The sequence below is a fragment of the Phocoena sinus genome, chromosome 15 (assembly GCF_008692025.1).
Source record: "Phocoena sinus isolate mPhoSin1 chromosome 15, mPhoSin1.pri, whole genome shotgun sequence".
Taxonomy (NCBI): Eukaryota; Metazoa; Chordata; class Mammalia; order Artiodactyla; family Phocoenidae; genus Phocoena; species Phocoena sinus.
The window spans coordinates 11,616,119-11,630,854 of record NC_045777.1 but is presented as its reverse complement, the minus strand read 5'-3'; the positions used below and the strand labels follow the sequence as shown (position 1 = coordinate 11,630,854).

Here is a 14,736-nt window from a genome sequence, read left to right as displayed (position 1 = left end):
TGCTTGCAGCACTCTGCATCTGCTGTTTTTCCTTCGCTGCCATATTTAATGCTGGTTTGTTTATTTATTTATTTAATTCATTTATTTTTGGCTGCACTGGGTCTTCGTTGCTGCGCGTGGGCTTTCTCTAGTTGCGGCGAGCGGGGGCTACTCTGCGTTGCGGTGCGTAGGCTTCTTATTGTCGTGGTTTCTCTTGTTGCAGAGCATGGGCTCTAGGTGCGTGGGCTTCAGTAGTTGTGACACGTGGGCTCAGTAGTTGTGGCTCGCGGGCTCTAGAGCGCAGGCTCGGTAGTTGTGGTGCACGGGCTTAGTTCCTCCACGGCATGTGGGATCTTCCCAGACCAGGGCTCGAACCGTGTCCCCTGCATTGACAGGCAGATTCTTAACCACTGTGACACCAGGGAAGTCTCTAGTGCTAGTTTAATAACAGACTTGTTAACCCCGTTTGGATTTCCTGGATGATAGACTTGGGACATTGATCAGCTACTGAATCTGAGCTGAGGAATTTCAGACCTGCCAGGGCCTCGGACAGTGGCCCAAGGCTCAGGGCTCTTGCTCCATCCCTTCAGGCACCACTGGCCTGACAGTGAGTGACACACTCAGGGACCAGCTTGGGCCTGCTTTGCTGAAACCGTCATCCTGCACCGTGCAGGGTGGGGGAGGGGTTCTCCTGGCTGCTGCCCCGCTTTGGTCCTGAGCCCCGTTTTCCCTCCCTCAGCAGTCAGGATCGCTGTCAGCACGTGAGTTCTTACTGTGAGCCAGGCGCTACGCCAGACGTTTTTCATGATTGCTTCGTTTCATTCTCCCAGCAACCCATGCAGTAGATGCAGCGGGTTGTCTCAGTTGATAGCCGGGGAGACTGAGGCCCAGAGAGGTGAAGTAACCCCCCGAGGTCACACAGCCAGTACATGGCAAAGCTGGAAGCAGAGCCCAAGTGTGTCTGATTCCAGAGGCCAGGTTTTTTAACATCATGCCATCCTGCCTCCTACTCCTGTTCCAGGGTGACACCTCCCGTTATCTCCTCCCCAACAGAGAATGATCCCAGCTTGCGGTTAGTCAGTTAACACTTTGAAATTGCTTGTGGCTGCGCCCCCTGCCTCCCGTCTCCTCCCTTCCTCAGCCCTGACCCTGAGCCAGACCACTGACAAGGGCTTGCTATGTCTCCCGCCCCAGGACCTCCACCACGGGCGCATCCAGATGAAAACCCTCACCAACAAGTGGTACGAAGAGGTGCGCCAAGGCCCCTCCGGCTCCGAGGACGACGAGCAGGAGCTGCTGTGACCGAGCGGGACGCGTGGCTTCCGGGAAGCCGGGGCCGCAGCACTGCCATCCAGCCTCCCCACGGCTCCCAGGACGGCCACCCAGCAAGGGCCCCCGAGGCGTGTGCATTTGGCACTTCTTTGGGGCGGATGGAAGCAGGGTGACGCACAGGCTACTGTCGTCTTAACCCAGGACCTCCCAGGCCTTTGGAGCCAGCCGGCTGCCCTGAAGCACCCTTTCCCCGCTCCTCACTGGGCTGGACCTCTCCCCTCAGGGTGGCTTCCCAGCCCGCGGATTGGAGGGACCACCTTTGCAGGTACATGTTTCCTTCTGCTTCTGTAGCCGGGGAATAGTCATCTGTCACGCCGAGGTGCCTGAGAGGAGAAATCCTGCCATGGACCCACCGTGCAGGGCGTCCCGGGAGCGTGGTGCGCCGTTGCCGCCATCCCTGGCCACTGCCTTCATTACAGGGGTAACAGCAGGACGAGAGGCCAGCCACCGCTTGCCTGTGCGTCATCAAGGCGCCTCCGCCCTCAGCAGCGGCGGTTCTCACTTAAGCAGCAGGCTCAGAAGCCTTGGAAACCTCGCACTCCCCTTCGTGATGTCGCTTGCACTCCCTGAGAAAGAGAAGCTGAGTGACCTTTTTCTCTTTACCTCTGATTGGCACCTCACAGGCTGTCTCCCTGGGCAGCACGCAGCTACTGCCCTTCTCTGGGAATACTGTGAATGTTTACACTGGAACCGAGCACGAGGGCACAGGCACCTCTCCAGAGCCCCATTGGAAGCCGTACCCCTGGGTTTTTTGGGGGTGAGTGACCCTATTCTGTGGGGTCAGAGCACCCTCTAGAGGGAAAGTCTTCAGGGTTTATGCTGGCCGGCAGCTGCTGCCTTTGAATTCAGTTTAAATTCATGCACTTGTACAAAGTGCTGAGAGCCCAGCAGTCCCTTCCCTGACCTCGATTCCTTACTCAGTGGTCCTTGTTTGTTCAGAGGCCCCTCCCGGGGCTCTGCCCACCGTTTACCTGCCGCACCTTCACTGCTCATCGGCATCTTTTCTTTCCCTCCCAGTTCTCTACCATCTTGGGTCCCATTTGTCCCCGTGCTCCCCCTCTGCCACCGCTCCCCAGGACTCCAGTGGCCTGCAGCCAGATGCATCTGAGTCTCACCTGCGATCCCTGAGCAGCCACTGCTCCCTCAGGACTCGCTCACAGAGCGCTTGCCCGTGTGCGCGCACACACCACACACACCACACACACACCCCTGCCCCGGCCACGCGCGCACACACGCGCACACACACGCACACCACACACACACACCCCTGCCCCGGCCACGCGCGCACACACGCGCACACCACACACACACCCCTGCCCCGGCCACGCGCGCACACACGCGCACACACACACCACACACACCCCTGCCCCGGCCACGCGCGCACACACGCGCACACCACACACACACCACACACACACACCCCTGCCCCGGCCACGCGCGCACACACGCGCACACACACGCACACCACACACACACACCCCTGCCCCGGCCACGCGCGCACACACGCGCACACCACACACACACCCCTGCCCCGGCCACGCGCGCACACACACGCGCACACACACACCACACGCACGCACCCCTGCCCCGGCCACGCGCGCACACACGCGCACACACACACCACACGCACACACCCCTGCCCCGGCCACGCGCGCACACACGCGCACACCACACACACACCCCTGCCCCGGCCACGCGCGCACACACACGCGCACACACACACCACACGCACGCACCCCTGCCCCGGCCACGCGCGCACACACGCGCACACACACACCACACGCACACACCCCTGCCCCGGCCACGCGCGCACACACGCGCACACCACACGCACACACCCCTGCCCCGGCCACGCGCGCACACACACGCGCACACACACACACACCACACGCACGCACCCCTGCCCCGGCCACGCGCGCACACACACGCGCACACCACACACACACCCCTGCCCCGGCCACGCGCGCACACACACGCGCACACACGCGCACACCACACACACACCCCTGCCCCGGCCACGCGCGCACACACACACACCACACACACACCCCTGCCCCAGCCACGCGCGCACACACACGCGCACACACCGCACACACACCCCTGCCCCGGCCACGCGCGCATACACACGCGCACACACACACACACCACACGCACACACCCCTGCCCCGGCCACGCGCGCACACACACACCACACACACACCCCTGCCCCGGCCACGCGCGCACACACACGCGCACACACACGCACACCACACACACACCCCTGCCCGGGCCACGCGCGCACACACGAGCACACCACACACACACACACACACACCCCTGCCCCGGCCACGCGCGCACACACACGCGCACACACACACCACACGCACGCACCCCTGCCCCGGCCACGCGCGCACACACGCGCACACACACACCACACGCACACACCCCTGCCCCGGCCACGCGCGCACACACGCGCACACCACACACACACCCCTGCCCCGGCCACGCGCGCACACACGCGCACACACACACCACACACACCCCTGCCCCGGCCACGCGCGCACACACGCGCACACACACGCACACCACACACACACACCCCTGCCCCGGCCACGCGCGCACACACGCGCACACCACACACACACCCCTGCCCCGGCCACGCGCGCACACACACGCGCACACACACACACACCACACGCACACCCCTGCCCGGGCCACGCGCGCACACACGAGCACACCACACACACACCACACACACACCCCTGCCCCGGCCACGCGCGCACACACACGCGCACACACACACCACACGCACGCACCCCTGCCCCGGCCACGCGCGCACACACGCGCACACACACACCACACGCACACACCCCTGCCCCGGCCACGCGCGCACACACACACCACACACACACCCCTGCCCCGGCCACGCGCGCACACAGGCGCACACCACACACACACCACACACACACCCCTGCCCCGGCCACGTGCGCACACACACGCGCACACACACACCACACGCACACACCCCTGCCCCGGCCACGCGCGCACACACGCGCACACACACACACCACACACACACCCCTGCCCCGGCCACGCGCGCACACACGCGCACACACACGCACACCACACACACACACCCCTGCCCCGGCCACACGCGCATACACACGCGCACGCACACACACACCACACGCACACACCCCTGCCCCAGCCACGCGCGCACACACACGCGCACACACGCACACCACACACACACCCCTGCCCCGGCCACGCGCGCACACACGCGCACACCACACACACACCACACACACACCCCTGCCCCGGCCACGCGCGCACACACACACCACACACACACCCCTGCCCCGGCCACGCGCGCACACACACGCGCACACACGCACACCACACACACACCCCTGCCCCGGCCACGCGCGCACACACACGCGCACACACACACACACCACACGCACGCACCCCTGCCCCGGCCACGCGCGCACACACGCGCACACCACACACACACCCCTGCCCCGGCCACGCGCGCACACACACGCGCACACACACACACACCACACACACACCCCTGCCCCGGCCACGCGCGCACACACAGACACACAACACGCACACACCCCTGCCCCGGCCACGCGCACACACACGCGCACACCACACACACACCACACACACACCCCTGCCCCGGCCACGTGCGCACACACACGCGCACACACACACCACACGCACGCACCCCTGCCCCGGCCACGCGCGCACACACACACCACACACACACTCCTGCCCCGGCCACGCGCGCGCACACACACCACACACACACCCCTGCCCCGGCCACGTGCGCACACACACGCGCACACACACGCGCACACCACACACACACCCCTGCCCCGGCCACGCGCGCACACACGCGCACACACACACCACACACACCCCTGCCCCGGCCACGCGCGCACACACGCGCACACCACACACACACCACACACACACCCCTGCCCCGGCCACGCGCGCACACACACGCGCACACACACGCACACCACACACACACCCCTGCCCCAGCCACGCGCGCACACACGCGCACACACCACACACACACCCCTGCCCCGGCCACGCGCGCACACACACGCGCACACACACACACACCACACGCACACCCCTGCCCCGGCCACGCGCGCACACACGCGCACACCACACACACACCCCTGCCCCGGCCACGCGCGCACACACACGCGCACACACACACACACCACACACACACCCCTGCCCCGGCCACGCGCGCACACACAGACACACCACACGCACACACCCCTGCCCCGGCCACGCGCGCACACACACGCGCACACACACACACACCACACGCACACACCCCTGCCCCGGCCACGCGCGCACACACACGCGCACACCACACACACACCCCTGCCCCGGCCACGCGCGCACACACACGCGCACACACGCGCACACCACACACACACCCCTGCCCCGGCCACGCGCGCACACACACACACCACACACACACCCCTGCCCCAGCCACGCGCGCACACACACGCGCACACACCGCACACACACCCCTGCCCCGGCCACGCGCGCATACACACGCGCACACACACACACACCACACGCACACACCCCTGCCCCGGCCACGCGCGCACACACACACCACACACACACCCCTGCCCCGGCCACGCGCGCACACACACGCGCACACACACGCACACCACACACACACCCCTGCCCGGGCCACGCGCGCACACACGAGCACACCACACACACACACACACACACCCCTGCCCCGGCCACGCGCGCACACACACGCGCACACACACACCACACGCACGCACCCCTGCCCCGGCCACGCGCGCACACACGCGCACACACACACCACACGCACACACCCCTGCCCCGGCCACGCGCGCACACACGCGCACACCACACACACACCCCTGCCCCGGCCACGCGCGCACACACGCGCACACACACACCACACACACCCCTGCCCCGGCCACGCGCGCACACACGCGCACACACACGCACACCACACACACACACCCCTGCCCCGGCCACGCGCGCACACACGCGCACACCACACACACACCCCTGCCCCGGCCACGCGCGCACACACACGCGCACACACACACACACCACACGCACACCCCTGCCCGGGCCACGCGCGCACACACGAGCACACCACACACACACCACACACACACCCCTGCCCCGGCCACGCGCGCACACACACGCGCACACACACACCACACGCACGCACCCCTGCCCCGGCCACGCGCGCACACACGCGCACACACACACCACACGCACACACCCCTGCCCCGGCCACGTGCGCACACACACGCGCACACACACGCACACCACACACACACCCCTGCCCCGGCCACGCACGCACACAGGCGCACACCACACACACACCACACACACACCCCTGCCCCGGCCACGTGCGCACACACACGCGCACACACACACCACACGCACACACCCCTGCCCCGGCCACGCGCGCACACACGCGCACACACACACACCACACACACACCCCTGCCCCGGCCACGCGCGCACACACGCGCACACACACGCACACCACACACACACACCCCTGCCCCGGCCACGCGCGCACACACGCGCACACCACACACACACCCCTGCCCCGGCCACGCGCGCACACACGCGCACACACACACCACACACACCCCTGCCCCGGCCACGCGCGCACACACACGCGCACACACACACACACCACACGCACACCCCTGCCCGGGCCACGCGCGCACACACGAGCACACCACACACACACCACACACACACCCCTGCCCCGGCCACGCGCGCACACACACGCGCACACACACACCACACGCACGCACCCCTGCCCCGGCCACGCGCGCACACACGCGCACACACACACCACACGCACACACCCCTGCCCCGGCCACGCGCGCACACACACACCACACACACACCCCTGCCCCGGCCACGCGCGCACACAGGCGCACACCACACACACACCACACACACACCCCTGCCCCGGCCACGTGCGCACACACACGCGCACACACACACCACACGCACACACCCCTGCCCCGGCCACGCGCGCACACACGCGCACACACACACACCACACACACACCCCTGCCCCGGCCACGCGCGCACACACGCGCACACACACGCACACCACACACACACACCCCTGCCCCGGCCACGCGCGCATACACACGCGCACGCACACACACACCACACGCACACACCCCTGCCCCAGCCACGCGCGCACACACGCGCACACACCACACACACACCCCTGCCCCGGCCACGCGCGCACACACACGCGCACACACGCGCACACCACACACACACCCCTGCCCCGGCCACGCGCGCACACACGCGCACACCACACACACACCACACACACACCCCTGCCCCGGCCACGCGCGCACACACACACCACACACACACCCCTGCCCCGGCCACGCGCGCACACACACGCGCACACACGCACACCACACACACACCCCTGCCCCGGCCACGCGCGCACACACACGCGCACACACACACACACCACACACACACCCCTGCCCCGGCCATGCGCGCACACACACGCGCACACACCGCACACACACCCCTGCCCCGGCCACGCGCGCATACACACGCGCACACACACACACACCACACGCACACACCCCTGCCCCGGCCACGCGCGCACACACACACCACACACACACCCCTGCCCCGGCCACGCACGCACACACACACACCACACACACACCCCTGCCCCAGCCACGCGCGCACACACACGCGCACACACCGCACACACACCCCTGCCCCGGCCACGCGCGCATACACACGCGCACACACACACACACCACACGCACACACCCCTGCCCCGGCCACGCGCGCACACACACACCACACACACACCCCTGCCCCGGCCACGCGCGCACACACGCGCACACACACGCACACCACACACACACCCCTGCCCCGGCCATGCGCGCACACACACGCGCACACACACACACCACACACACACCCCTGCCCCGGCCACGCGCGCACACACGCGCACACACACACACACCACACACACACCCCTGCCCCGGCCACGCGCGCACACACGCGCACACACACACACCACACACACACCCCTGCCCCGGCCACGCGCGCACACACGCGCACACACACGCACACCACACACACACACCCCTGCCCCGGCCACGCGCGCACACACGCGCACACCACACACACACCCCTGCCCCGGCCACGCGCGCACACACACGCGCACACACACACACACCACACGCACACCCCTGCCCGGGCCACGCGCGCACACACGAGCACACCACACACACACCACACACACACCCCTGCCCCGGCCACGCGCGCACACACACGCGCACACACACACCACACGCACGCACCCCTGCCCCGGCCACGCGCGCACACACGCGCACACACACACCACACGCACACACCCCTGCCCCGGCCACGTGCGCACACACACGCGCACACACACGCACACCACACACACACCCCTGCCCCGGCCACGCACGCACACAGGCGCACACCACACACACACCACACACACACCCCTGCCCCGGCCACGTGCGCACACACACGCGCACACACACACCACACGCACACACCCCTGCCCCGGCCACGCGCGCACACACGCGCACACACACACACCACACACACACCCCTGCCCCGGCCACGCGCGCACACACGCGCACACACACGCACACCACACACACACACCCCTGCCCCGGCCACGCGCGCACACACGCGCACACCACACACACACCCCTGCCCCGGCCACGCGCGCACACACGCGCACACACACACCACACACACCCCTGCCCCGGCCACGCGCGCACACACACGCGCACACACACACACACCACACGCACACCCCTGCCCGGGCCACGCGCGCACACACGAGCACACCACACACACACCACACACACACCCCTGCCCCGGCCACGCGCGCACACACACGCGCACACACACACCACACGCACGCACCCCTGCCCCGGCCACGCGCGCACACACGCGCACACACACACCACACGCACACACCCCTGCCCCGGCCACGCGCGCACACACACACCACACACACACCCCTGCCCCGGCCACGCGCGCACACAGGCGCACACCACACACACACCACACACACACCCCTGCCCCGGCCACGTGCGCACACACACGCGCACACACACACCACACGCACACACCCCTGCCCCGGCCACGCGCGCACACACGCGCACACACACACACCACACACACACCCCTGCCCCGGCCACGCGCGCACACACGCGCACACACACGCACACCACACACACACACCCCTGCCCCGGCCACGCGCGCATACACACGCGCACGCACACACACACCACACGCACACACCCCTGCCCCAGCCACGCGCGCACACACGCGCACACACCACACACACACCCCTGCCCCGGCCACGCGCGCACACACACGCGCACACACGCGCACACCACACACACACCCCTGCCCCGGCCACGCGCGCACACACGCGCACACCACACACACACCACACACACACCCCTGCCCCGGCCACGCGCGCACACACACACCACACACACACCCCTGCCCCGGCCACGCGCGCACACACACGCGCACACACGCACACCACACACACACCCCTGCCCCGGCCACGCGCGCACACACACGCGCACACACACACACACCACACACACACCCCTGCCCCGGCCATGCGCGCACACACACGCGCACACACCGCACACACACCCCTGCCCCGGCCACGCGCGCATACACACGCGCACACACACACACACCACACGCACACACCCCTGCCCCGGCCACGCGCGCACACACACACCACACACACACCCCTGCCCCGGCCACGCACGCACACACACACACCACACACACACCCCTGCCCCAGCCACGCGCGCACACACACGCGCACACACCGCACACACACCCCTGCCCCGGCCACGCGCGCATACACACGCGCACACACACACACACCACACGCACACACCCCTGCCCCGGCCACGCGCGCACACACACACCACACACACACCCCTGCCCCGGCCACGCGCGCACACACGCGCACACACACGCACACCACACACACACCCCTGCCCCGGCCACGCGCGCACACACACGCGCACACACACACACCACACACACACCCCTGCCCCGGCCACGCGCGCACACACGCGCACACACACACACACCACACACACACCCCTGCCCCGGCCACGCGCGCACACACGCGCACACCACACACACACCCCTGCCCCGGCCACGCGCGCACACACACGCGCGCACACACACACACCACACGCACACACCCCTGCCCCGGCCACGCGCGCACACACACGCGCACACACACACACCACACGCACACACCCCTGCCCCGGCCACGTGCGCACACACACGCGCACACACACACACACCACACGCACACACCCCTGCCCCGGCCCCATGGTCCAGGCCCCTGGGCCACCTCAAGGTGAGGAGCTGCCAATCACGTCCAGAGGACATGGAGCTTCTGACTTCCCCGCATCCATCCCCTTCTCCGGCCCTTTAACAAGTCTTTACCTGCTTGCTTGTGCCCATCTACAGGCCTCTGGCAGTTTCCATATGTGGCTCGGTCTCGGCTGGAGCGTTGGGACTCAGCACCCCCTGGCGTGGTTTAATTCATCATGTGCACGTCGTCGGTTCTGTTTCGGACACAGTGGGCCAGCAGGGACCTTGGGCTGGCAGCAAATATGTTTCCATCTTCTCAGCCTCAGGCAGCGTGGCTCTGGATGTGAGGAAGGACTGACCTCGGGACCCTCCAGGACCCGTGTACCCAGCCCACGAGGCCAGACCCCTGCCCTAACCCCTTCCCTTGCCCCAGAAGTGTAAGCGTAAAGCCAGTCAGGCAGGAGGGCACATGGCTTCCTTTTTATGCATGAAAAGTCAATTGGTACTTGATAGAGCTAAAATATGATTTCTTTTTGTAATCTCCCACCGTAACCCCATAATTTGAGCCAAATAGTATTACTTTACTTCACCTAATATCCCCACTGGAAGATTAATGCCATGCATAATTCCAGTCTCCGTCATTTCCTATTTCTTTTTAGTGGAAGAGAGAAGAGGTCAAAGGGAGAGGACCTTTGTCCATAAGGGAGGGGGCAGGGATCAGAGGCCAGATTGTTCTCTCATTCTCCAATTCATAAGTAACTGACTTTCCCCCTGAAATTCAGAGTCTGATCTCCGAGTTGTAAGTTGCATTGTAAACTCAATAGCCTGCCGGAAAAAAATTTTGGGGGGCTGTGAGTTCATAGATTAAATAATGAAAACAGGATTTTCTCAGTTCAGACTGCCCTTTGTCACCAGGTCCCACCTGTCCTCCCACTTTTAGCTGAGACCTGAGAGTGACAGTAAGTAGAGAAGCACGCGGGGTCGGGGCGAGGTCCCCAAGGCTTGGCTGTGTGGAGGTGGCTGGGGGAGAGTCTTGCCTGGCCTGGAGCAGCGCCAGCCTGGGCGTCCCATGAGCTGCTCCTGCCCTCTTCTGGCCAAGTAGTGGCTTAGCAGCGTGGGAGGGCATTCCCCCGCCGAGGAGGGCGCCCCGTGTGCCTCAGCCATCTGTCTGCTCACCTTTGAACAGGCCAAAGCCCATCAAGAGAGATTTTTCTGGTGGACTTTTTTCAGATGTCTTTGCCTGAGAATCAAAAATTGCTGCTGTCTACCTTTAGCATTCCTAATAATTCTATTGTTGGGGGAATAAATGCCTAGAAGATTAAAAATATCCAGCATAACTATGACTTCACACATGTTTTCTTTTAGGCCTAGGCCATGGGACAGGAGAAGTATAGCACAAAGAGAAGGTAATACTTTAGGAGGAGGTGAAGGCTGTAGGGTCAGTGCGTGCCTTTGGGGAAGCTGGTTGGCTAGTCAGTGAACTCTGAAGACACGCCGTCTTGGGGAGCTGGGGCGTCCTGTAGCACTAAGGCCCCACCCCAAGGCTCCCCCAGCAGCCCCTCCGCAGCAGGCCCTACGATTTTGGACTTGGAATTCACCACGTGTTCTGCAGCCCTGTGGTTGTAGGACCTCTGGGACTAACCATGCTCAGAGGCTTGGAGTGTGAGGCCTCACAGGAAAAGAAGCTGGCTTTTCCTAGGTCCCCAGAGACCAAGTTCAGGCTGAGCTGGAACAGAGCCAGGCAGAAGGTGGCTCAGTTCCATCATCTGGTGCTCATTCAGCCCAGGGGCAGACCCTGTCCCCCTGGCCAGCTGCCTCTTTTCACACACTGGGAATGCTTGCTGGGCCCCGGCTGACATGAGGCCAGGGGCCCAGAATGTTGGCAGCCCCTGAGTGCCCCAAGTCAGCCTAGGGAGGCCCTGATTTGCCTGCAGACTCCTCTGTGTGCAGTGGAGTGTGGAAAGGCTGGTGAGTGGGGAGCCTTCTCCTTCAAGCCCTCACCTAAGGTGGCCTTCCGGGGTCTCAGGTCCACACTCCCATGGGGGTCCACACACGTGGCAAAGTCCCAAGCGGGGAGGCCACAGCCAGAATCCCTCTTCTGCTTCAGTGGGGAGAGTGAGGGTGGGGCCTGGTGGTGACCGGCTTCTCCTCAGCCAAGTCCGGGCCATCGAACGGCAAGGTGTAGGCGTGGCTTAGGGTGGCCTTAGAACTGACCCCTGATTCTGGTGGGAGGAGGAATCTCTCAACAGCAATGATTGACTGTCAGTTAGGACTTCAAATGCCAAAAAAAGAGGAAAGATCCTTTCCTCCTTCCTCATTCCCTGCAGAATGCAGACATGTGATTCTCCTGCTGGGTGGTGGGTAGGAAATTATCTGAAACGTTCCTGGTAGAGCAGCCAGAATCATTAAGAAGTTGTTCTACCAGGAACCCGGTCTCCAAAGCCCCAGGCAATATGTTTTAAATGAAAACACCACAGTCAGAGTGACGGCTTTGGATAATCAGCCACACTCCCTTCCACTTAGTCTCCTGTCATTTCTCACACAAACGGAGTTAGATGTTCAGGGACTTCCACCATCATTGCCCATGTTACGAAAGAAGACTTTCTAATTTCCCTCACCCCGTTTCACCCTTTCTCACCCCAGCCGACACAGTCCCTAATCCCAGAGGGAAAAACAATGTGTGGCTTTCCTACCCGGGAGCTGGTCTTTTCCCAGCTGCTCTCTGCGTGAGCGTCCTGGCTTCAGGGCGAGAGAGCTGAGTGCAGCCGCGGGCCCGTGGCCATGGGATCCATGGGGATTGTGCGGTTCGGTGGTCAAGAGAAAGGTCACCTGTCAGCGCTATGGGCCCTGTCCAAGGAGCTGGTCAGCCACGCGGAAGAGCCACTTCTCCAGGCCCCAGCGCTGCTCTGAGGAGCCGCGGAGGCCCATGGGCCGGGGAAGGCTCCTCGCTCGCTCGGCTGACTCAGGGTTCGTGGCTACCAAAGGCGTTAGCATTTTCTCCAGTACAGCTCCTGCAAAGCTTGATTTGTTCTCAAGATTAATCAGAATCTTGTATTCTTTTGAGTAATTTTCTTTTTAAAAATGAAGGATTTTTTTAAGTACAGCTTTTTGATATAAGGACTATTGGGAAGGTCAGGCTTGTTCTTTTGTCCTCCCCCAAGTAAGATGTGAGAGGCAGCCGTTAGTCCTGGTTCCTGAGAAATATGCTGCTCTTCTTGGTGGGGCTGCGGGTTGCGGAGGCGAAGGTGGGTCGGAGGTGGAGGGACCTGCAGCTGCTCTGCTGGAGCCTCTACCTCGTCTCACTGGACTCTTTAAAGAATTCAGAAATGGATGAAAAACAGTAATGTCACTGGATTCTTATTTAGAAATAAAAATGAATGCTGCTGAACCAGACCCACTTTCTGTGTTTGTGTTCCGTGGCTTTGCAGAGGCCTGGGTCACGCCCCCCTAGACTCGGCTCTGTCCACGCCTGCCCGGCTCTCGTGGCCAGAAGCCTGGCAGAACGCAGTGGTTAGTGGGCAGGAGTGCGGGCTTTGGGCCCCAGTTCCTGCCTCTGTCCCTGTTGGGCTGGACCCCGCGGGCCCACAAGCTTTGTAGTTGCCCAGCCTTGAGACCAGAGGAAGAGCCTAGAGACAGCAACAGAGACATGAACGGTTTGTTGGATAGAGGGATCTTAACAAACGGTCCTGGAGCGAAACCCCACGGCGTGCAGCAGCCGTCGGACAGGACACCAGGGCATGGCAGCAGTCCTCACCACATCAGGGAGATTGATGTCAGGTGGGCTCGGTTACCAGGAACTAATTGAGCCCTATGATTAAGAGGATTGGATAGTCACGTGAGGGAAGCAGGGGCTGATCGAGCAGGGGATATGCAGAGAGCAGGAGACAGCCATCTTGAATGGCCTGAGCACACAGTCCCTCAGTGAGGAGGACGTGAGGCCAAGCAGGAGGGCTCAGCTCGGGCCCAGCCTCCAGCCTCCAGCCACAGCTGCTTCCT

General features: G+C 64.2%; 1 protein-coding gene across 6 annotated transcripts in view; it reads left to right on the top strand.

Moving 5' to 3' along the window:
* The window catches only part of SLC9A8 (solute carrier family 9 member A8), a 68,809-nt gene extending 66,224 nt beyond the window's left edge, over positions 1–2,585 (top strand). For 4 of the 6 annotated variants that reach the window (XM_032604928.1, XM_032604927.1, XM_032604926.1 and 1 more), the window contains one exon: positions 1,174–2,585. In XM_032604928.1, coding sequence (XP_032460819.1) covers positions 1,174–1,281 — 108 coding nt within the window. In that variant the 3' untranslated portion in view covers positions 1,282–2,585. Of the gene's footprint in view, positions 1–465; positions 587–1,173 lie in introns of all 6 variants that reach the window. The other 2 variants (XR_004345750.1, XR_004345749.1) reach the window with 2 other exon arrangements.
* The last annotated feature ends 12,151 nt before the right edge of the window (positions 2,586–14,736 follow it).